The 23,725-nt window shown below is 41.2% G+C and overlaps 1 protein-coding gene across 2 annotated transcripts in view; it reads right to left on the bottom strand.

Annotated features, from left to right (window-relative positions):
• Positions 1–802: 802 nt before the first annotated feature.
• The window catches only part of KLHL32 (kelch like family member 32), a 121,047-nt gene continuing 98,124 nt past the window's right edge, over positions 803–23,725 (bottom strand). For both annotated transcript variants that reach the window (XM_066315160.1, XM_066315161.1), the window contains 5 exons: positions 17,859–18,585; positions 8,394–8,452; positions 5,769–5,961; positions 3,510–3,604; positions 803–1,718 (listed from right to left, as the gene is read on the bottom strand). In XM_066315160.1, the coding sequence (XP_066171257.1) occupies positions 1,557–1,718; positions 3,510–3,604; positions 5,769–5,961; positions 8,394–8,452; positions 17,859–18,585 (1,236 nt within the window). In that variant the 3' untranslated portion in view covers positions 803–1,556. The remainder of the gene's footprint in view (positions 1,719–3,509; positions 3,605–5,768; positions 5,962–8,393; positions 8,453–17,858; positions 18,586–23,725) is intronic.

Raw genomic sequence — 23,725 nt, 5'->3', positions numbered from 1 at the left:
AAAAAAAAAAAAAAAAAAAAACCAAAAAAAAAAAACACCAAGAAACTAAAACCCAACCATAAAACATTCTAAACTGATAAGTATGGAAAAGGAAAGGTGATGTTCCACCAGTCCACTGCCCAGCGGGAGACAGAAATGATAATAAAGTTACCTCTCTGTAATAAGAACCTTAAAAGATGGTTTTGATTAGAAAGTGCTGCTCACTGCACACAGTCAAACCTGTTCCCATCCAGCAGGCACAAGCTACTGCTGCAGCACATTCCACATGTGGCATTAGCAGGAGCATCAGCAGCAATTTGATAGGTCTGCTCAGGCAGACAGTGGCAGGGAGCTGATCAGGAGGTAAGGCAGAGAAGTGCAGAGTATCCATATATCAGAAATAGAGAAAGATTTAATTACATGCTTGGTTAATATTTACAAACATCGACATTTTTGTTCAATATGTAAATAAAACAGAGATAAGAGACAGGGGCTGCAGTAGCCAAGCAAAGCCAAAGTATACCAGGTTAGAGTATTTGCTGTGAGCTGGCATATGCCTGGAGAGTAGAATGGAGACACACTATATAAACTGAAAGAATAAATAAATAAATATTGACATTGTTCTACACCTGTTTAGCCTCTGGAGACCAATGATTTGTGGGACCATATGTTGGACAAAATGAGACTGTTCATTGATAATTGTAAATGTAGTGACCCCTTGCAAACTGGATATTAAAAATATTAAGTAAATGGCACATTGTAATTATACAGTAAAGAGGCTGATCTCCACCATTAAAAGACTGCAGCTGTCAGGAAGAATTGATCATATGACAGAAGGTAACATTTATTTGGTAGTAGACCTTGGTAAATGACATCCCAAACAATCTTTAGATTCTCAGACAATCACATTCAGTTCAGACTTGAGTTTAACCATGAGGCTTCATTCTCTTTGCCTTTCAGCTGAGACAATTTTTATCTGTTCCTCATATCCTATAGGGATTGTTTGTTTTTTATTTTTGTTTTAATCTCTTTTGAAGTATTTAAATTTCAAATGAAGTATTATTAAATGAGAAACTGTAAACGATGGAGTTCAGAATTGGAAGTCAACACATCTGTTATTCTTTTTGCCAAAGGTACTCAGTAAGTTGCATAATTAGCACAGTATTATATCATCTTTGTCAACATAAACAGAGCTTTTTTATTGTCTTTGAAAGCGCCACTGGTGAACAACTGAATGTGCAGACTCCAAAGAGCAGCAGCCCAGGAAGAGCTGAGAGCAATCCACATCGCCTGACGAATTTGCATAAGGAAATGAAAAAGACACGTAGCAAATAGTCACCAGCAGAAATGCACAGGGCTCTCATGGATCTGCTCCTACGTCTGAGGCCGAGGAGAGAAACCGCACACAGGCTTTGGAACTTCCTGCCTGCCGTGATCCGACTTTAAGACAAATGTGTGATGGTAAAGCAGCAGCCCAAGTGGATTGATTCTTCTCACTGACCCAGAGAAACCCTTCTATACTCAGGGTTTGATGTTTGCCCCCTCCACTTCTGGTTCTGTGAAGCGCAAGGAATGCGTCACATTGTGCCAATCCTGTGGTGAGGCACTTGCAGAGTCTGAAGGTTGGGGCACGTGAAATAAGGAGCGGGAAGAAAGCAGGCTGCTATTCCATTGGAAGCGAAGGGGAGCGTAGGCCCATAGAAAACCTCTTCCTTCCCCTCCTTGCTTACATCCAGCACCTGCAAGGCAAAGCATACAAAGTATTTTTGGGATCACAGAAGAAAGCTGAAGCAAATTTGCTGGCACCCACCTCATGTATTTACTATTAATCCCAGCCAAAAGACAGTTTTAGATAATTTATAGATTATGGATCTGATGATCCATTTGCTGTTCTCATCACCCAACCCAAAACCTGAGTGCTCAGGCAGTCAGGAGCAAACAGTGACATTGGATCCTGCTTCCTGGCAGGAGAATGTGCAGCCATGCAAGTGGGTTACTCTGCACAGAAGGGCTCCTGTTAGCACAGAGCACAAATCATTTACCAGCTCCAAGGTATTTAGGAGGCACAGAAGCTCTACGGAAGATGGGAATGCCAAATAAATGACTGACTTAAAGTAAGTCAGTCATTTGAAAAAAGTGGAGTTTTTTCTTCTCTCTCTGAGAGAGCAACCTCAGTTTTCCTCAATTGGAAGATAAAAGGGCTAGTTTTGCTGGTTAAAGGTAGGCACACTGCCAACAGCTGAGGAGGGACAGCACTCAGAGCTCTGCCAAATCACTCATTATTTTCTTTTCCCTTTTATGTGGGGACTGTGTCAGGCAGGCTGCCAGTTCACCACCAGTCTGGGGATGTGGACAAATGTCCATTTAAGAAAGCAAGATCCCAGGATTATTTTTGCTTGTTGCTAAGCCGTATTTAAGCCCAGGTGAAATACTGCAAAGTACCTGTTGATTATAAATGAGCCCACTGGTGCAGCACAGCTGCTACCTCTATACTGTGCTATTACTCCATCTAAGCATTATGTGTCAGCTATAGGCAAGCCAGCCTGAATGACTTTTTCCAATAAATGTTTTGGTACGGTATCCAACAACTTGCTAAAACACAATTATACTAATAACCAGAATCTGTTTCTGTTTACCTTGTATTATCTTACTCTCTACAAATTCATGCTACTAAGTGTTCAATATAAGCAGCTTGGAAACCTAATATACTCCTTTCTTATGCTATGCCTAACTATTAGTCTTATGGGACAGTTTGGAGGTGAAATTCTAAAATCCAAAAAGTTGGAAGCTAATAAAAATATTGTTTATCAGCTAAAGTGCAGAAACTGAGATATAAACAAGAGTTTCTGTCTTTAATTGCCCAGCTGGTCACAAACCAGTGGCTGTGATGCAGAACTGCTTCACCCAGAAACATGCAAAAAGATAAGAATTCCTAACGTCTGTACCAAAATACCTGAAAGCCATGGATCTGCCAGTGAGCTGCTTTTATAAAAGATGGGAGAGCAGAAGAGTTTGCTGGACAACCTATTGCCTAGAGCAGGGATCAGAAAACTTCCACTGAAGCTTTAAAGCAGCAAGTAGTAGGGCAGGACACAGACTGGCTTCACTTGGTCAGTGAACAACTCATGAACTCAGCTACCCTTCAGAAACTTGGAAAGAAAATAAAAATCCCAATACAGGCTTGAAAAATTCTTAGCTCCATCATCTATTTCTGCCACCCTTTTTATTTTGAATTTGATTGTGTAACCTGTGAATATATACACATTATTTTATTCAAACCTTGCCAAAGGAAAGACAATTCAACCCTGGTTTACTGGAAGATCTCAGAGGAATTGCATCTATTGGCTTGTCTGAAAATACTTTTAATCTCTACAGTATTTCCTCTCTGTTTATGCAGGTTCAGTGGCTGCATAAGAAATATCCTTAATCTCTCCACTTCACATGTACTTTCCTTTTTTAATAACTGCTGTGCAAAACTTATACTTGCAAAATTATTGGAAAACACTTTAAAAGAAACCTAAATCGCTCACCTGGATACATGCCAAAGGCTCATTTGTCCAAATCGAATAGCCACCAACTAAATATATTCTACCATTGTGGACAGCAACTCCAGACTCATTTTGACCTAAAGCAAAGAAGGAAATAGAAACCACTTTCAGTGTTAAATTAACCCTTTTAACACTGAGTGCTGTAATGGGATGCAAACACTCCTGGCAGTACCTTGACTGTTTCAGAATTCCCAGCATGTTGGAGTGAAGGTGAGGTGTGAGGACAGTTCCTTGCTCTCTGCAGGAGCCCTGCCTGGTGCTGCTCAGATGAGCAATAAGCCCAGGTGGGCATTAACATGGCTGTGCAGGGGACCACCTGCTCCCTCCTCTCTTGTGTCACAGGTGACAGGCACAGTCTCCACCTGCCCCTCAGCCTCCATCAGACATGAAAAACCAAGCAGCCACAGAGGCTGGGTGCCCCCCACGTGCTGCCCACACCTGTTCAGCCCTGCTCCCCCAGGTAATGTATGGTGAAAATCACAGGAGCTGCTGCACAAGTTCATCCCCATAGCAACGGTCTCCCAACAAGTTTGGAAGTTTTGAAGGAAAAACACAGCCCTAGAAAGATCTGCACTACACAGTTCACCAGGCACATTTACTGCCAGTTGTACTGACAGAAAGAAAGGCTTAGAAAGCTTCTTGAGGCACAGGTTGTGGAAACAACCTGGAGGCAGTGGAGAGGAGGCTGCCTCACAGCATTTAGTGGGACAAGCTCTGCTCCAGAATGAGGAGGGTGCCTGCAGTGCCAGGGTTTTGTAGTTTTAAATCAGATGGTATCCTTCTCAAAGGCTGTCAGTTCCTCCACATAATAAAGTGATTAATTAGTGAACAAAAGACACATGAAAAACTAGTTGCTGATTTTTTACCATGTGTTATTCCTTTTTGATCTATGTATCTCTCCCTAGTATCCATCAAGTACCCTGAGGGCCTGACTTGGAAACCAAGCCACCCTACTGTTGGTGCTTCTCTAAGAACGTGTCACATGCCTGACTGGCAGCGTGATTCAGGTGATTCAGGGCGGTGATTCTGCCCCTCTACTCCACTCTGGTGAGACCCCACCTGGAATGCTGTGTTCAGCTCTGGGGACCTCCTTACAGGAGGGATAGTGACCTGTTGGAGCAAGTTCAGAGGACACCAAGTTGACTAGAGAGATAGAGCATCTCTCCAGTGATGAAAGGCTGAGAGAATTTGGGTCTGTTCAGCCTGCAGAAGAGAATGCTTCAGCATGACCTAATTGTGGCCTTCCACTACCAGCAGAGAGCCTACCAGAAATCTGGAGCGGGACTTTTTAAAAGGGCATGTAGTGACAGGACAGGGGGCATTGGCTTCAAGCTGGAAGTGAGTAGGTTTAGATTAGATATTAGGAAGAAAGTCTTTACTGTGAGGAGGGTAATGAGGCTGCCCAGAGAAATTGTGGATGCCCAATCCCAGGAAGTGCTCAAGGTTGGATGGGGCTTGGAGCAGCCTGGGTCTAGTGGGAGCTGTCCCTGCCCATGGCAGGGGGTTGGAACTAGAAGACCCTTAAGGTGCCTTCCAACCCAAATCATTCTGTGATTCTGCCTCTCCCTGGGATTCAAGGGGGGATACTATATCTGGGAATTGTATCAGGTAGGGGTGAACTTTGGTGAACTGGGTGGCAGGGACAGTGAGCTGCAGTGTTTTGCAAGTTCCAGCTGTAACAGTTGTTCTTAATAGGAAGACCTTTACAGATCCTGTAGTTAAGTGCTCAATTCATTTCTGACTTGATGGAATTCCAACAAGGACATGTCCTTTTGGGTAATTTATTAAGATACTGTTTAGAAATAAGTGAGAGTTAACAAATTTCAGTGAAAGCTTTGCCCTATAATGCCAGCAGAAAAACCACTACAAAATGATGCTACATGGTAAAGACACATCAGTCTCTTGCACACTCAAACAGGGAGCCACACTAATACCACAGGCAAGCTTTTTGAGAATTAAAAAATAGTACTAGTAATATTATGACAAATCATTTTTGGCTGCTTAATTAAATGAAAATTATCTGCATCTTCTTCAAAATTTAATGCACAGTGTGCTAAAACAAATGTTTTGTAGACCACTGAATGACAGAACTGTAATGCAAAATGTCTTCTTGGCAAACAGTGGTCTCCTAAATTGGAAGCATTTGTAGCAAAGTCATGAAGTTCCACATACTAAAGGCATCTAAAGAGAAAAGATGTTTCAGTTCAACAGTGGTGAGTCCCCCTTTTGCAGAGTGCTCACCTGTCAGCATGTTGAAGCTGCAGCGGGTCCACTGGTCGGTGTCGATGCTGTAGGAGTCTATGTGACGCACCAGGATCCGGTCGTTGTTGTAGTCGAGGTCATTCCCGCCCAACACGTACAGCTTCCTTTGGACAGCGGCCATGGAGTGATACACTCTCCTCTGCAGCATCGGGCTACGGCTCAGCCACTTGTTCTGGGAAGAGAGAGAGCTTGTCTAAGCCCTGCTCAAAGACACACCCATAGTGCTAGCGCCATGAAGAGCAGCACAGTACTGGTTTCTTCTTACCCTTGGTCAGGAATCACAAGTGCATACACTGGTTCTGTTCATGTGCTAGACTTGTGTGTTGGTTTTAACGCTGAACAAGAATAGTGGATTTTCAACATATGGTATACAGTTCTCACATTTAAGTTCATTAATTTAATGGCATTTCTTGCTCTATTTCTTTTGTCTACCTCATCAGGCTTCAAAGGTCTTTTTTTCTTTCTTTATAACTCAGTAGCAAATTCTCCTTAAACCAGACTATTAAATGTCTCCTTTGTATACAGTGCTAAAATTATCTGTACCAATGAGCTCTGTTACGAGAGAAGAGAGATTCTTCTGCCTTTCGTTATTCAGAAGCTTATTTGATCTCATCCTTGGGGAATAAAGCAACAGGAAAAATAATTTCCTAAAGAATCTTCTCGAATGATTCATTTGGTTTAATGTCAACCCTTTATTTGTGGCAACTTACAAAGTTACAACTGCATATTTTTCTTACTCATTAACAATATTCAAGAATTTTACCTGTTTAGGGGAGAGGCAGGAAGACATGAAAGACAAGGGATTAAAGCAGAGTGTTTTATACCTGAGAAACAATTGCTCCTGCTGTGCCTACCAAATCAAACAACCTGGCAACGGATAAGATTAATTTAAGTGGAGGAAGTTAAAAATCTGTGAGGAATTTTTTTGTGATACATGTGCAGCAACTCCAGAGCCTCTAAGCCTTCTGCCCTTTAACCTCCACAATATATAGCTATACATTTCAATGTGTAATAGTTGAATATTAGGCATTAATGTTTGCATTAGTAGTCCAGTCTCTTAACACCAGACTATAGACACCATCTGCTTTGCAAAGCCTGCCTGCATCCCCTGATTATATCTTCAGCTTCCTCCACTGCAGTGCCTGCCAGGTGAGCCTCAAAGCACTGCAAAGGCAGCGAAACAGAGGGGCCTGGCAGGGTCATTTCTAATAAGGCGGTGTGTGAATACTAATCAGTGGTGGGGAAGCAGAGGTCAGCCCAGCCGGCTTGTTGGCAGGTAGCTGTGTGCTCGGTGGCAGATGGCAGGCATTATCGACTCGCCACAAAGGCCTCGCGCAGGAGCCGGCGCTGGGGCTCCCTGATAGAGCTATTGAGATTCCGGGCGAGATGCAAGCAGATGTGATGGTTTCCAGTACCCACCGTAAACAATATGCCAGCAGAATTTTTAAAAAGAGCCTGTGTGTACAAACACGAAGCAGGCATCGAAGCAGGCATCGTTTGAAGAATGCAAGTGCACAACTGCTCTGTAACTCTTTGCACGCCAGGCCGGGTTCTGAGCCGTCAGCATGGTGTGCTGAGGCTGCCCCAGCACCAGGATTTTGGGGTGTAACTTTCACATCAGCAAGGGAAGAATCCAAGGGAAAGGTAGGCAAGGGAAGAATCCAAGGGAAAGATACACAAGAGAGACATGGTATCCAAATACGTGTCCCCCTCACAAGCAAAGTAAGATTGGTGCCTGTAATTGCTACTTGGATTTAGGACAGTCAGCATTTGCAGTCAGTGATAAAACTGCACCTGGGAAAGAATGAGGCAGATGTGTCATCTGCTTTCTGCTTCAGGACTCATATGAGCTATGCTTTAAAAAGTCAGTGGGAACCACACAGGAGTATCTCCTGGCACAATTTTGTTCCAAATATGGCAATCAAAGGCCCTATCCTACAATCAGAAAAGTCAATACTCTTCCACGTGGATGTAAATCAGGCTATGCAACTCTGATTGCAAGCTTAGGACTTTTAATTCCTAATACAAGCAAGAGGGCATAACCATGCCCTAACCCTCTGAAATGGTTACTGAGCTGTACTAACCTAATCAAAACACATACATAATGTATGAAATAATCCCTAAAAGATATTTTAGGTGCTTGGGTAATGAAATGATAGGCACCCTTGCAGTCAGCAGAGTAAGTCACAGCCAGGTAGTACAGTTCCCAAAGTATTCGGGAAACAAAAGGCCCTGAATATGGAATTCAAAACAGAAATCCCAATGACAAGGAGCGGTTTTGGAATGCTGACTTTGAGTATACATTGCCCAGGGCTGCTGGATTACAAAAAAAATAACAAGCAAAAAAAAATAGTGATAAATACAGAGGATTTAAAGCACATTTCTGTATTTAATCTAAGACGTTTCTAATTCTGACAGGCTTAAAAAACATAGTAAGTTGTCAGGATCTCCATTACTCTGTTAAACTCACACCATCACTACAAAGTGAATTTAAAACACCACCAATTCAAATGGTCAGCACTCTTAGCCTTACAAAATCTTTGTATGTATTTGCAAAGAGATCTGTTTGAAGCAAAACAAAACATATATAACACAGATACTCACCTGCTTAGGATCATAGACCATGAGTCTATTTTGATATTGTGCAGTATTTGTTACTCCTCCTATAAAAGAGTTTATACAAGTTACATTTTTTCACATAAGCAAAGCCAGGACAAAGATCAGGTACAACAAAATGACCAATTCTAGAGTTCACTTGCAGATAATAATTACATTACATACTTCCAACTTCTGCTTACATTCCACTGCATTTCTTTAATCTAGTTACAAGGGAAAAAGCAGCCCCATTTGTCAAACATACAGAAACACAAAGAATCAATGAACACACCTCCTACACTTACTTTGTTGACCTAATTCTATGGGCCAAAAATAAGTTAAAAATTAATCTGTTTATGCATAATTGTGCATTCAGCCTTCATCAAGACAAAAATAAAACCCGTTCCTGTTCCTAGGAACATACTGTGTGTGACATGGTCTAAAAGAGGAGGAGATGGGCTTGCATCAATGAGAAGGAAGAGGTCAGAGAGAAGCTCTGCCTTACCAGGAGCATGACAGGGGATACCACTGCCAGTTAGAAAGCACAGTTCAAGCCTGTGCAACTGTGATTATCTATACATTTGAAAGAAATTCTGTACTTAGTTGCATTATGGAGACAACATCTCCTCATTTAGTTGGAAACTTAGGTTGGAAGGTTCCTCCACAGTGACCAGAGACAGCCCTACCCTTTACTTGTCAATAGTGATCAGGAAAGTGTGATGTAAAGCACCTCAGAAAAGCTCAGAAGAGAGTCTGACCCAAGTACATGCTGCAAACCAGCTGCTTACCCCAACACAGTAAAGAGGCATTTAATGCCCAATCATCCTCTTCTTGTTTTGTTTTAAACGGCAAATTTCACTAAGTAAACATGGAAAAGCTCTTCAGTCTGTAATCTTACCTGTGCAAAGACATTTTTGAACGTGCTCAAGCGTTCTGGGGACATGGTGTCACTACAGCACTGCCACAGTTCCTAGTTCCCCTCTGTCACAACGCTGGGCCCATGGGAACGTGGAATCAGAAATACCATAACACCCGCAAGTTGCACCTCACCTTCATCCTGCCACAAGCTCTGGGCAGAACTGGGGCCACACACCAGTGGAACCCATACTGATAGACAAACTATTTATATCACAGTTTTAATGGCATGTACCAACAGTGGGCAAAATCCACAGCGATGAGAGGAAGGATTTTCATCTTACTGCATTTCATTTTGTTGACACTTCTCTTTTTGTGAGGGCATACCCTATTTCAGCCAGGACAGCAGCACAGTGACTTACATTCCTGCTAGCTGAGCTATGGCCCAGTCCCACTAAGGTTGGTTTTCCCCTTTTTATCCCCGAATCCTGTGCTGGGGAATCCTCATTTTCCAGCCTCCAGCTAGGGCAAGGGCAGCATTTTGGTTCAGAGCTATATTGTGATTTTGAAGCAACTCTTCCACCTCTCCCATGTCATTTTAGGCTGTAGGTTGGGGCTGGGGTGCATTCAAGTTAAATCAGAAGCTCTGCTCCAGATGTGCACCAGCTGTGCTCCAGTTCCTAATGGCAGGCTAAGGGTGTGAAACAATAACGGGTCTTCTGGCTTTGGACCATCTGAGTACTGGGCACATTTGAGCTAGAGGACCAGAACAAACGCAGTTCAAAGCAAAAAATGTGAAGGCGGCATAGAGTAGAGAGAACTTGGTGCCAAGGTTTTACCTGCTGATCTGCTCCTACTGGGCTGAGCTACTTGCTGACATAGAAGCTGACATTTTGGAATGACTCTGATCATTCCAAAAGACCTTGAGTGGGGCCAGGAATCAATATCAGAAACTACAGATGTATCTATTTTAAAGTCTTTTCTTCCACTGCAGCAGCAAGGAGAAATGATGCTGTTACTTGGGTGCATCTCTGCAAGCGTCAGCCTGTACTGGCACCTACACAGGGACAGCAGCCCAAACTCCCAGCCCAGAGGTGCTCACAGGCTAAGGGATAGCTGGGATGACAGGCAGTCTCTCCAAACTGTTTCCATCACACTATGCCACACCCTGCCCACCACAGCACGTGTGAAGTGTACACACACAAGAATAGGCACTGGAAGGCAAAGACTGTTCCTGTGTCTGATCTCACAATCTGTTACTTGTCTCTACACTGTTGAGCAACCCTCACATTTCTAGAGGTCATCATCCACACAGACAAAACAATATTTTCTAATATCTGTTTTGCAATTTGATTTTCTTGTTTTACATACAGTTATTTTCACTCCCAGCACAATGTCTAAAATGAGACATCAGATTAGTATTTTGAAAAATAAAAATCATAGTTATTTGGATTATTACCTCCAGAATGTTAAACTACAGGAGACATATTTGAAACACAATGCTGGGTTTTACATTTCTATTCTGAAAGGACACCTTAATTTGGGTGGGAAAGATGTGAAGGAAGAAGAAAAAGAAGAGTGTTATTTCCTCATAAAGTAATAAAATAAGCAAATAGCAAAATTATTTCCTTCTCTTCACAAAGGGCCCCTCACATCAAGTACACAGCTTACATCTTTTCCCTGCAATATTGCTCATCTCTGGTGTTTTATCATTACATTCCCTTCACATACCGCTCTTCACTTTTAGATTAATCTGCCAAAATGAGATGCTAAGGATTTGCATACAGATTTGACTACACAAAAATAGATCTGGAATTAATAACAGTCTCTATATGTTTTAATTTCTTCTAGACTGGAGTACCCTTGCCTCCAGCAGTATTCTTGGCTTTGAAAGTCATCAAGCTGATTTGTCTGCTCTTAGGTTATGATGCCACATGCTGCTACACTGTCCCCTGCAATCAAAGTGCTCGCAGAGATAGATTCCATGCCTTCCCCTAACAAGTATATTTTATAGATTGGCAGTTTTGATCTCCCCTCCCCAGGGGGATAATCTGCATCTTAACAGGTTTCTATAGATACATCTGTCATTAAATATGCCATCTTATATCTGCATCAATTTTCAAACTCTAGTTCCTTCTAACTTTGAAGTGCTACAGCAAAAGTTTAAAATTTTTTGCCAAAATTCAGATTTAACAAGTCTGCAATGTCCTCTTGAACTATTTTTTTAAAAAATACTACAGACAGCTGGGAAAGGTCGAAAGAGCAGCAATATATCTCTTAAAAATAAGAAAAGAAGGGGAAAAGGAGTTTAAATGGTACTAAAAATAATACACACTTTCTCAGAAAAGAAACAGGGTAATTCTGAGAGAATTTCTTAAACTTCTCTCTCGTGTTTTCTATGAGGAAAGGAGAGGATAGAGAGGCATCATAATGAGAGATAGTTAAAAATACAAACTATGCTATTAAATTTGATGTCAAGCAATAAGAGCTAATGTGCTAGTAACCCAACAGTTAGAGAAAGAGAGAAAAAAAACTCTGTCTGGTTAAATGACAGAAAATTTACAGTTTGGTCAGCATTTGCTGTTTTTATAAACAGAGTGATGATTAGACCACGTTAATATGAGCAACTTGCTCTGAGGACTTAATTCCTGGGAGGCAAGGAGCACCCTCAGGACAAGACTGTCTTGCTCTTAAGACAGGAGCACACCCTCATGGAAAGGCCATCATCCAACCTGTGGGCTCACAGTGTTCTTCCACTGCCACAATAACTGTCCCTCACTCCCTTGTAGGCTGTAAATGTTGTTTTTTAAGCCTTCCAATACCTGTAAATTCCCAACTCATGCAACAGTGCCCCACTACAGGAGGAAACTGCTCAAGGATTCCAAAAGACACCTCATCCATCCCTTTGCCACACTTGATAAACATTTTGTGTTCTTACAGTCCCCCCAAACACGCCACAAACTGCATTGAGAAACACCTTCAAGACACACTTCTAAAAAGAGAAGGAGGTAGGAGGCAGCAGATTCAACATTTTTCAATGACAATCTATAAGCCATGTTTAAAATGCGCCCCAGCAAGGCCCCCATATGACTTGAGAAATCAGATCCCATCCAAATCCCCCAGAAAATATCACAACCCTCTCCGCAGTCCCCAAGCGCGAGGCTGTGTGCAGGAACGCGAGTTCACCGGGAGACGTGTAAAACTACATGTTGGCAAAGAGCTCCCATGTGTGCTCCTTCCATCAAATCCAAGGAATATATAGAAACCCACGACATGAGCCCTAAGGTGCTCTGCTATTTTAAAACAGAAATCTCTCCTCTCTAAGGTGTCTGTGTGTTCAACACAAGATTATCCTTCCTCAACATGCAAACCTGCTGCCTCTCACTGCAGTCAGCCCAGGTGCAGTGAGGACAGCTGAGCTGGAGCATATTCTCCCAAGGTAAGGAGTCCCCTGGAAGAGGCCAACAGCAGCTCTGGTTAGTGCTCTTTGCCTCCAGATGCTATCAAGACACAAATAAGAAGGGCACAAGCCCTAGGTTTGCTTAAATCATTAAAGCTGGATGCTTACATTCAAGCTAAGGACAATCAATGGCATCAAACCAATAATGTCCATCACTGAAAGATGTGAGAACATTCATTCAAATACAGTAAAAATGAAGTCTGTATATACATGGAACATATAGAGACAGACTGGGCCAGTAAGGCAATTTTTATGCACTTGTTAACCTCCCATTCGCAGTAGATCCTGTGCCAGCCACATTGAAAACCTGATTTGGATAGATTCTGTAAACTCCTATTATTCCAGATCTATTTTTCACAAAATAATTTTATGGACATTTGCTGAAAAAAATTCTTTACTTCACAACAGCATACTGATAAGTAAGGTCATACTTTTCACCCCAGATCACTTTCAAACTCAGAATAATTCTTCAAGGTATGTAATCACCATCATTTCCTTAGTCAAAATCTCCACCATTAGGAAAAAAATAGTTTAAAAACCAAAAGAATGAAGCTTGAATTTTGAAAAAAAAATAAATTATCTCCTCTATTAAGTACAAAGCAACTGTGCAGGGATGCCTTGTTTACCCCTTTTCCCCAAGCTGTGTTTCTATGTGCATGTCAAGATGTTATTTTAGCTGACATACTTGAGGTCAGACAACTCGGGCCTCTGCAAAACACCAGTGTAACACTTTGGTTCTAAACAAGACTTTTCATGTGCTAATCTCTGGAGCACCTAAGGCAAGGGGAAGTGTCATTATCCCAAGATGCAGGTGCAGGAATGGCCGAGAGCTGAAATACCTGGCAGAGGTTCCCTGCCCCTCGATGTCCCCAGGGGCACTAGCCCTATACTGGTGGAGGAAGGTTAACATGGATAGAAAAGGAGGTCTCCAGATTTACATGTGCACTCCACAGAGGATGCTGGGAAATTGGCATAGTTCAAGTCCTTGCTCTTATGGAAAACATTTCCCTGCTTTTATAGATAGTGATTGCTAGTCATGTTGAATTCCAAACTGTTTAGTGTACTTTGTTTTTCTTTCACTGAAATACTTCACTTTTCAAGCACTGTGGCATGCAATTCGTTTGTGAAATTGGTCATGGCATCAGATGTTAATTGGGGCCTGGAAGAAGCACCTTTCTATAAAATTTTCAAACCATCTGCCCAATGCAATGTCACTTCAGAGAACTTACTTGTTGTGGTTTAAGCCCAGTCAGCAACATAGCCTCTCACACAGCCACTCATTCACTCCCCCAGCACGGGATGGGGGAGAGAATTGGAAAAATAAAACAGAAAATTTGCGGGTTGGGATAAAGAGAGCTTAACAGGTAAAGCAAAAGCCATGCACACAAGCAAAGCAAATACAGAATCAATTCATTGCTTCCTGTGAGCAGGTGTACAGCCATCTCCAGGAGAGCATAATGGTGATTTGGGAAGTAAAAGGTCAGCACTGTGAATATCCCCCATTTCCTCCTTCTTCCCTCAGCTTTATATGCTGAGCATGACACCACACAATCTGGAATATCTCTTCAGTCAGTGGGGGTCAAGCTGCCCTGGCTGCGTGCCCTCCCAAACCCTTGCCCATCCCCAGCCTCCTCACTGTTGGGGTGGGGTGAGAAGTAAAAAACACCTTCATTCTGTAGAAGCACTGCTCAGCAATAACAAAAATATCTCTGTGTTACCAGGACTGTTTCCAGCACAAATCCAAAACATTGCCCAGACTAGCTGCTATGAGGAAAATTACCTCTATCCCAGTCAAAACCAGCATATTATTTTAATAAGTTCTCATATTCTGCATTTCTTTAAATAAGAAAATAAAATGAGGAAAAACAATAAATAATGACATAAATATAGAGCTCAGAAAATTCAAGGGCTGAACCCACTTGTGCTGGCTGAGGGACTGACTAGTTGCAGTGTGCAAAAGGCTCACTCTTTTACTCTGCTTCTGTCAGGTTAAAAACCCCAAAGAGGTGGTAGCAGCTTAGGAGTCTCTCTGTCACCTGAACACCAGCCACCCACCTCCAACTGCCAGTGAGTAAACTCATACAGCAGTTTGCTTTGTCCATTTTCCATTCCTGCTGCCTTCGCCATGATTTTATTATCTATTATTTTTGAATCCTTGTCATATTTGTCCCAAAGGAGCAGCAAAGCAAAGCTGAAAATGAATCCCAATAATAACAGAAATCCCTTAAGTCTAGTTAGCAAAGCCTTTTGATCAGCAAAGCCTTTAAGAGGGCATGGGACTGTAGCAGAGGCACTGAGTAAATGGTCAGCGTGCAGATCAAGCTTTGATGATGCTCTCCACAAATAGAAGGGCTAGAAACTTATATTATCAATATTTAATTTATTCCCTCACTAAAAAACTGGGCACATTTCCATGGTTCCCCTGCCAGCTGGTAGTAGCAGACTGACTTCGAGAGCTCTTTGCTGATGACCTGTATTTCCCAGAAAAAGCAGCAGGGATACAGCTAAGAAACATTTCTAACTCAGACTAATTTTTTAATCACCTAATTTTAGGCCACATACTTCAAAATTAGATTCCCTCCTGCATTACTAATTACTTTTATGCTAACATCTTACATTCAATGACAAACAGTGGATTTTCCTGCAGTCACTATGATACAATAAAACATCTCTCTGTATTATTCCCTTGCTCCTTGAATGTACATGAACCACGAGCTACATTCTGGTCCTAAGCAATTAATTAATAATAGAAAGCTAGCTATAGCTATTACATCTCCATCCTTTTTTCTTTTGTAAAATAACTCTGTTCAATACACAACCAGGTTTCAGTGTGAGAGTACAAAATTCAGATCAATATCTCCTGAAGTGTAGCGCAGTAAGTACGCTCTCAAACTTCATAATAACCTGTCATAATTGAGCAAGTCAAAACTTCTAAGCATTTTCTCAGAACCTATCAAAATACAACTGAAAAGCCGTGTCTACCTTATTCCACTGTTGGTAGCATTTTCCAATATAAATGGAACAATCCCAAGAAAATATTTTTGGTTGTTTTGCCTAGTTTTAAAGAATTCATCCAATAGGCTTCCATTTACCTCCTCCACTGATTCTACAGCTCTATTAGAGGCATATCCCTGAACACAGTATCCCATTGCATCATTTTCCAACCACAAGTGGAATTTAAAACACACAGGCCTGCATGACTTTCACCTACATAACTAAGCATATGAATAAATCCTTAGAATAATTTCCCCTTTCCTAGCAAATCTGGAAAGATTAAATTTAGTCTTCAACCAGCCCCATGTTTGACTTAAAAATTCCTATCAAATACTTTCTTAAGTTTTGATTGTTTAGTTTTGTTGTTTGGGGCTCTTTCTTCACTGAAATTAAGACAAAAAATATTACTTTTTTCATTTACTGGAAGAAACACCACATTGATGGATTTCTAGGGAACATTCAATGAATTTATATGGCAAAGTTTAACAGCATCTTTTAAAAGGTCCTATTCTTCATAAATACTGACAAATGTAAACCACAAAAAAGGAAAAAAAAAACCAGCAATCAAGACACAGCAGTAGTAAACTCCATGTACTTGAAGTACTCACTGAAGACACACATCCCTCTCCACTAATAAGATAGGAAAAGTAGCGAATAAACAGGATAATGCTCTGAATACACCCAGCTGGTAGCCTAATGCAGAAATCCTGTTCCTGTACTGTACCTGGGTCTCACCTCAGGATTCACACAGCACAAACTCTACAAGACTCCCTAAATGACGGTCAGTAAATAAAATGACCCAAAGTACCTGTCAGGGATCTTGGTGATTTTCTGTGTTTTCTCCTGCTTTTAATTCCAAAGTCATCATTCATGACTTCAGTGTATATGTATTAAAATAGATACCTGCTCATTCCCCTTGGGAATGCTTGGGAATGCATTCCCATGAGGCACTTAATCCATAGGGACAAAAGGTACATCTGCTAGTCTAAACCACACAGTTCTGAGAAGCACAGCAAAATTAACTTCATCTTCCATTCATATTTCATCTTTTCACCAGAGGCATTCCAGACCATATTAAAATCCCCAGAGGGTACCTACAGTGAAGATGCCAATCACTGAACATTTACCTCAAGGGCTGGCCCCATTTACTCATTAACAAATATTATAACCTTCTGTGGCACACTTCTTAGTAAAGGGGGAATATTTCTCTTGACAAATTTTCTCTAGACCACATCGTCTGTATTCCAAAATAACTAGTACCCACTACATAAAGACTGAGGAAACTATCCCCATCAATGGAACATAATAAATAAAGTCTCAGTTGCAAATGACACGTTATTTTAGGATTACAGGGTCTATACATTTGTGCCATAAAGCTATGATTACATCCAGACAGCCTTGTGCACTTGTTACGGACAGAGCCATGGATGATTTCTAACAATAGTCATCTTGGCATGTTGCAAATATCCTGAAGAGCAAGTGGGAGCAAATCATATGAGTGCCTTCAAGCCCTGGAATAACAGAAGCTAACAAGCACTAAATTTTCAATTTTATCATCATGAGTAAATGAATCACAGACTTATAGAACATTCTGAGTTGGAAGGGACCCACAAGGATAATCAAAGTCCAATTCCAGGCCTTGCAGAGGCTCAGGAATTACACCATGTGCCTGAAAGTGTTGTCCAAATGCTTCTTGAACTCCATCAGGCTGGTGTTATGACCACCTCCCTGTGGAGCCTGTTCCAGTGCCCAACCAACCTGTGGATATCCAACCTAAAACTTCCCTGACACAACTTCAGGCCATTCCCTCAGGTCCTGTTACTGTCAAAAGTTCCAGATCACAGTACAGAAACAATGTCTTTTTTTGTTTGTTTTTAGGAAGCACACAGAATTTATCATTGGAAATTTGTCCAGAAGTGCATTATCATTCCAGTTCACTGTGATTTATGAATGGCAACTGGAGATAGCACATATGATATCAGCAGCTCTGAAACACCAAATGCAATGTATAAGATATATTACGCTCCTATACTTCTAATGAGGCTTCAGTTCTTTGTCCTCTCTGAAAAGTTATCATGACATATAAACCAAAGATTTATTACTTAAATTCAAGACAGTATTTTGGTATTTTGTTAGTACCTCAAACTGTGTGAAACGTTTTCTACCTGATATCCAAAGAAGACCATCCACCACATATCCCGCATGGCACGAGAGCGACCGATCAAAGGACTGTACAAAGGTCCACTTGTTCTTCCTGGGGCAGTAGCGTTCAACTGTGGGCAACACCTGACGCAACTCGTTCCTGCCGCCCACGGCATAGAGGTACTCGTCCACGGCTCCCAGCACGAAGTGCTCCCGGCAGTTCTTCATCGGGGCTATCTCCGCCCAGGAGTTACTGCGGGGGTCGTAGCGACAGACAGTCCTCACGGCACACGTGCGCCCCGTGGAGTGCTCCACCTCCCCGCCAGCTACAAAAAGAAAGTCTCCCATGACAGCAACGCAGTGGTGGCTCCTCCCCACGGGCATAGGCGCCAGCTCGCTCCAGTTAGCAATCCCCGCGATGTGAACGTTCTCTTGGTCCACGGGATTGAAGTACCGCAATTCCTTCACTTTACAGACTTCTCGCTTTTTCCCACCAACAATATAAAGAGTGTCTGACTGGAAGCGAGGCTTTGTCCTTGCAGTTTGCCAAACTGGCTGTGCATAGACGCTCTGGTGGTAAGCCAAGGCCTCATTAATGAGCGCTGTCGCAGTTTCGCTGGCTTGGACAAGAGGATGAGTAAGAGCTGCTGTATGCAGTGTATCCACGTCCATAAGGCCAAAGCGGACGTACTGGAGAAGTTCATCCAGATACTGGTAGCGGCAGTTGTGTTCCAACCACCTCACAGCCAGCTAAAAGCGAGGGGAAGGAAGGGAAAAACAAGACACATTATTTGCATAGAACTCTGCCAAAATGTGGTCTTTTGAATTTGCTTGCATTCCAAGAGCATATATATATACTTGCCTCAGTCGTGGTATCTACACATCTAAAAAGCAGCTGTGAAAGCCTATTAGTCCCCATAAAAAGATATCATGTATATACAAAAGCACTGTATTGCATCAGCTCCCCTAAAAAATTTCCACAGCATTATCAGCTGCTATGCAATACTCTCATTGTGCAGTCTGTTAGTGTTGCTGGAGACCATACTATCCCTGAATGAAACTGCAGGAAAAATATTATAAACATAGGGGCTATAGGATCACTGGATACCACAGGTACACTAGAAAGAAGACTAATGTCAGAAGATTACAAAGAAAAGCCTTCTCTGCCCTGCATATTTCATCCTATTTATGACAAAATATTCAAGAAATATAACACATTACATACTGAATCCTTCAATATTTTTACCTTCTTCATTTATTTTATTTATAAAGTGGAGAAAGGTGTAAGGGGACAAAAAATTAAGTCAGAGAACAGAGAAGCACAGAAGAGGCCCTGCTAGTCTGGGGCAAACAGAAAACAACAATTCAGCAACTGCAGCTAGTATCAACATTCAAAATTAAACATAACATTCAAGTCACATAAAGCTTATTGAATCCAACTGGTCCTAAAAAGAGGTTAGGAATGGCCTAAACCATTTCAAGAATTGTTGTATAAATTATTCTTGAAAACATCCAGTAATGAAGATATCAAAACTTCCTCAGAAAAACCATTCCCATGCTCTGATATCCCCTCAGACAGATTTTCCACTTACTTATGCAGAAGCTTTAAACCCTTAAACTCATCACTCCATCTTCCACCTTTGGGTTTATATCCCAGAGCAACCCTTGAAAATGATTCATCCATACAGGATGAAAAGGATTTTGTTACCTTCTTTCTCTTCTCCACCTCAGATGCATTTTAATATTGGTGTGAGTTTCCTCTTCAGTGAATAAAAAAAGTATTTCAATGCATTTTAGGTCATATTTTCTAAATCTCTGTTGCTTGGCTCATAGTTCTCTGTTATTGAAATCTTTACTGTTTGCTGTTGAAAACTGGACATAAACTTCCTCTTGAGGCTGTAGTAGTAGTGAATAGGTTGGAAGAATCTCTTTGATTGTGACAATCTATGCCATTCTTCCTTGGACATCATTACGTAAGACTGTCAGTGCACTATGATGCTGCTGATCCATATTTAAGCTTTTGACGGAGTACTGATTTTTTTTTTTTTTGTTTTGTTTGTTTGTTTTTGTGGTTTGTTTGGGGTGTTGGGTTTTTTTTCTGCAAAACTTCCACAGAGCGTCATGCTTTTTCTGGCATTACCAAACACTCTACTATTACTTTAGGCCAGTAAGTGACTGTTCCAGTCAAGATCATTCTCAATCCAAATTGTATTTTCAAAGTCCTAGGAAACCATTTCCCCTTCTGATTTTCTGAGAACATAAATCCCTTATTATTTTTTCATCCTAGTCATTATCAAAGACATTGACTAGTTCTGGATCAGGACTAACTCTACTTGATACTTCAAATCATTCTGACACAGAACTCATGGAGTGGGTGTTTCTAACAAGCTGAGTGATAAAAAAAATTCAGCTAAATCTTATGGCCCTGTGCTGTTGTTGGGAATGTCACATAAAGGAGCTGAAAAATAAAGGCTGCTCTTATTCATGGCTTTCATATATGATGTATTAAATTTATTACTGGTTCTGTATTTTATCAGAGAGGGAAGATGAAAAACCAAAACCACCTTCTTGTTATGATTAATTTGAAACACTTTTTCCTCACTCTGAACCCCTGTGAAACAAAGAATCAATGAAGGGCATAAAAATGCAACAGTAGTTCAATCAGTTAAATGCTGTATTGAGTTTCAAATACATGCATTATCTATATGTATTTTGACTTGCTAGTAAAAAAGACAATAATTCAATACATTTGAAAATGGTTTTGACTTGAAATCATTGAGTTTTATAGTCAGCTGTTCAAAGTCTACCATATGTCAAGTGTCTCCTACCAAGTTGTGTCAGACATCTTCCTATTCCATGTCTTTAGCCATGTGAATGATTCCTGAAAGGCACTCAGCTCTCATCATTCAGGCACTTGAAATTGAGGAGAAATTCAGGTTATCTTTAGCATATATTGACTAAATGACATGTGGGTTACTATACTGAGAAAGAAGAATTTACAAAAACTGAGTTCTTATCTGTCAGCACTTGCATCCAACAGACTGATTACTTTTGGAACTATAAGTTCATGCCTTTGCTCACATCTAAAATGGCATCACAGAGGTATCACTTGGGCTGCAATGACAGATATTACAGACTTTGTAAAAGACAGGCACTAATGTAAACCATAAGACTTTTAGAGAAAGTTTGATATTAATGCCTTATTAATATCTTAGAACTTAATCCATCCTTTATTGTCCTGCCTTTGGTCCCACAATAAATACTGTATAAACACATGAGCAACACCACATACATTCATACTTTCAAAGAAATGGTACCTGCATTCATTTCTGGATATGGGATGTGTGATGATCTGCACAGCAGCATGGACATCTCCATTATAAAACATTTTCTCTGCTGTAGGAAGTTTGGCATATGCAACTTGGTTCATACTGAGTTAAGTCTCTACTGAGAATAGTCCTGGAGTTGTAAAAAAATGTTTCACTGAAACCAGTAATGTTCAACTTTCCCCTAAAGCACTACAGTGATGGTTGCAAAGTGATACAAAGATTCTGTTGGCACTCATATGAGATGTACAATCTATTCCACATCTTGAACCTAAACCTTCTCTATCCATTCCACACTATTTTATCCCCACTCATCTGTCCTGCATCTTTTTTATGAAAACCTTTGAACTTTTCCAAATTAAGTTCACTGTAGCCTGCGTGGGATCCCCTACATGCTGCACCTCAAGGTCTTTGGCCTATGTTACTTCCACCTTTCCCCTCTGACAAGCAGCTGCAGCAGCAATGGGGAGGGCAACGTGAATCTCAGGCTGTCTCTTGTGCAGGTTGCTACTGGCGCTCACCAGACTCCATGTGTGAGGTCAGTTGGCAGTGGAAGACTTCATTTTATTGCATGAGTTTAGAAAGCAGGGCTAAGAACCCTGCACACCACCTGGATGTGTGTCAAACAGGCATTTGACAGAATGCAGAGGAGCTTCACTGAGTCTTAGGGAAGCAACAGACATCTGTGAGTCACAATGTGTACAGAAGCTCCTGTCCAAATCAATTCATGCTACTGTTTGAACACAATCTGACTACAGTGCCCACCAAATCTGTGACACCCCAAGGCAGAAAAAGGGCCTTAAGAGCTAAAAGCTATATTGTCTTTTGTCACCTTGTCTTGCTATTTGTGACAATAACTGTTTTAAAATTAATTTTGGGTCACTACTTAATTATAAGTGCTCGAAATTAACCCACAAATGTAGGTATCTATACCTATATTTAGAGAATACAGGACAAACTCCTAAATTGTGAAACAAGGCAATGGCACAGGTCATCTGGTTTCAGGAAAACACATCAACTGAGCCTTAGACTTCTACACTGGTTTTGCAGCACATTGTTACCATGTTCTCTAGCAGAACATGATGGCTCACACTATGGAGGCATGGAAGAAAATTGGGTGTGGGTGAACAGTCTAGCAGCTATTGGAGGGCTGAAAAAGTTCAAAAGAAAGAAAACTGGAATCCCAAAAAAAACAATCTACTACAAGTCTTTCACTTGTAGCAGAAGTAGTCACTGGTGGACTATAACACAATTCTAACTTTCTTTCAGTGCAAAGGAGGCAAATATAACTCTCATCAACATATGGCAGACACAAACATCCGTGTATGAAACCAGCACGCATCTGTATATGTATCAACACAATTTCTAACACCTTTACTCAGGCTGTGTTTAATCCAGACCCAAAAACCTGGTGCCTACATAAAAACTCCATAATTCACCCCATTGATACACTGATTATAGTGCCTGTGTTTTTGCCTTTCTGGCAGTAACAATTAGTAACTATAATCAGTACTGGCAAAATAAACTCAAAGCCATTACAGACTTTATGATGCTGCAAGAAAAGACATTCTGGCTTCTCTAAGGAAATAACAACAGCACTTGAAATTACAACTGTGTTTAAAATGCTAACAAGCAAGCAAGGAAAAAAAAGAAAAAAAGACGATCCACAATTTTGAGGTTTAAAATATTTGTATCAGTGTTAAATAATTTACAAAAATAAGGGAAGACTCCTACTCCTACTGCCATAAAGGCAAATTCTGTTTAAACTGCTAGAAGCTTCTTTTCTATTAATTTTAATGTATGAGTGTGTGAGTAAAGGAAGCTACAGCCTAGTGCCTATATCAACTTTAATAAATAATATATTTTGCCATATTCATCTTCTAAACTAAGTAAATGACAAAAGTAGACCCTCAGAAGGACAGGATTTTCAAACCAGATTAATTCTCTTATTCTAATGCCTTAACCCAAAGGATTTTTCTTGTCTAAGGTTACATTATGTGATTTAGCAATGGAGTGCATTCTCAAAATAGCAGAAAAGAGATGGAAAAATATGTTGTGGCACAGTTGGAGCACACATCAGAGTACATCTGCATGTTGTATAGCGAATTCATTGTTTTTTCAACACCTGCTTCTGCTTCCAGCACAGTGCTTGCAACAGTCCATGTCACACAGGCTTGGAGCACAGTCCTTCCCTCCCTGCTGTCAGCGGTGTACACACCACACACATCCCACAGCCCGAGAGGCCACAGAGGCAGAGCAGGTTAAAGCTGAACCAGGAATTTCTCTCCTGTTGAAGATAACCCTGCAAGAAGTAGCTACCTGGTCCTTTGGGCTGCCAGCTATCCCAGGAAGCACAAGAGGCCATCACGCCTGTGCCTTGCCTGTTCAGCATCCAGCCCCCTGCAGTCCTTCTCAAGCCACACTGCTGGGAAACGTGCCAGACCTTCACTTGACACCACACCAAGTTTTCTAGTCAGGAGTGCCAAGCTACTTCATGAGTGCAAAAAGCTTGACATACTCATATTTATTAGACTCAGGTTCACTTAGAAACTACTCGAAGTCAC

This window comes from Sylvia atricapilla, chromosome 3, assembly GCF_009819655.1.
Source record: "Sylvia atricapilla isolate bSylAtr1 chromosome 3, bSylAtr1.pri, whole genome shotgun sequence".
Classification (NCBI taxonomy): domain Eukaryota; kingdom Metazoa; phylum Chordata; class Aves; order Passeriformes; family Sylviidae; genus Sylvia; species Sylvia atricapilla.
This window is presented reverse-complemented; position numbering and strand designations above follow the sequence as displayed.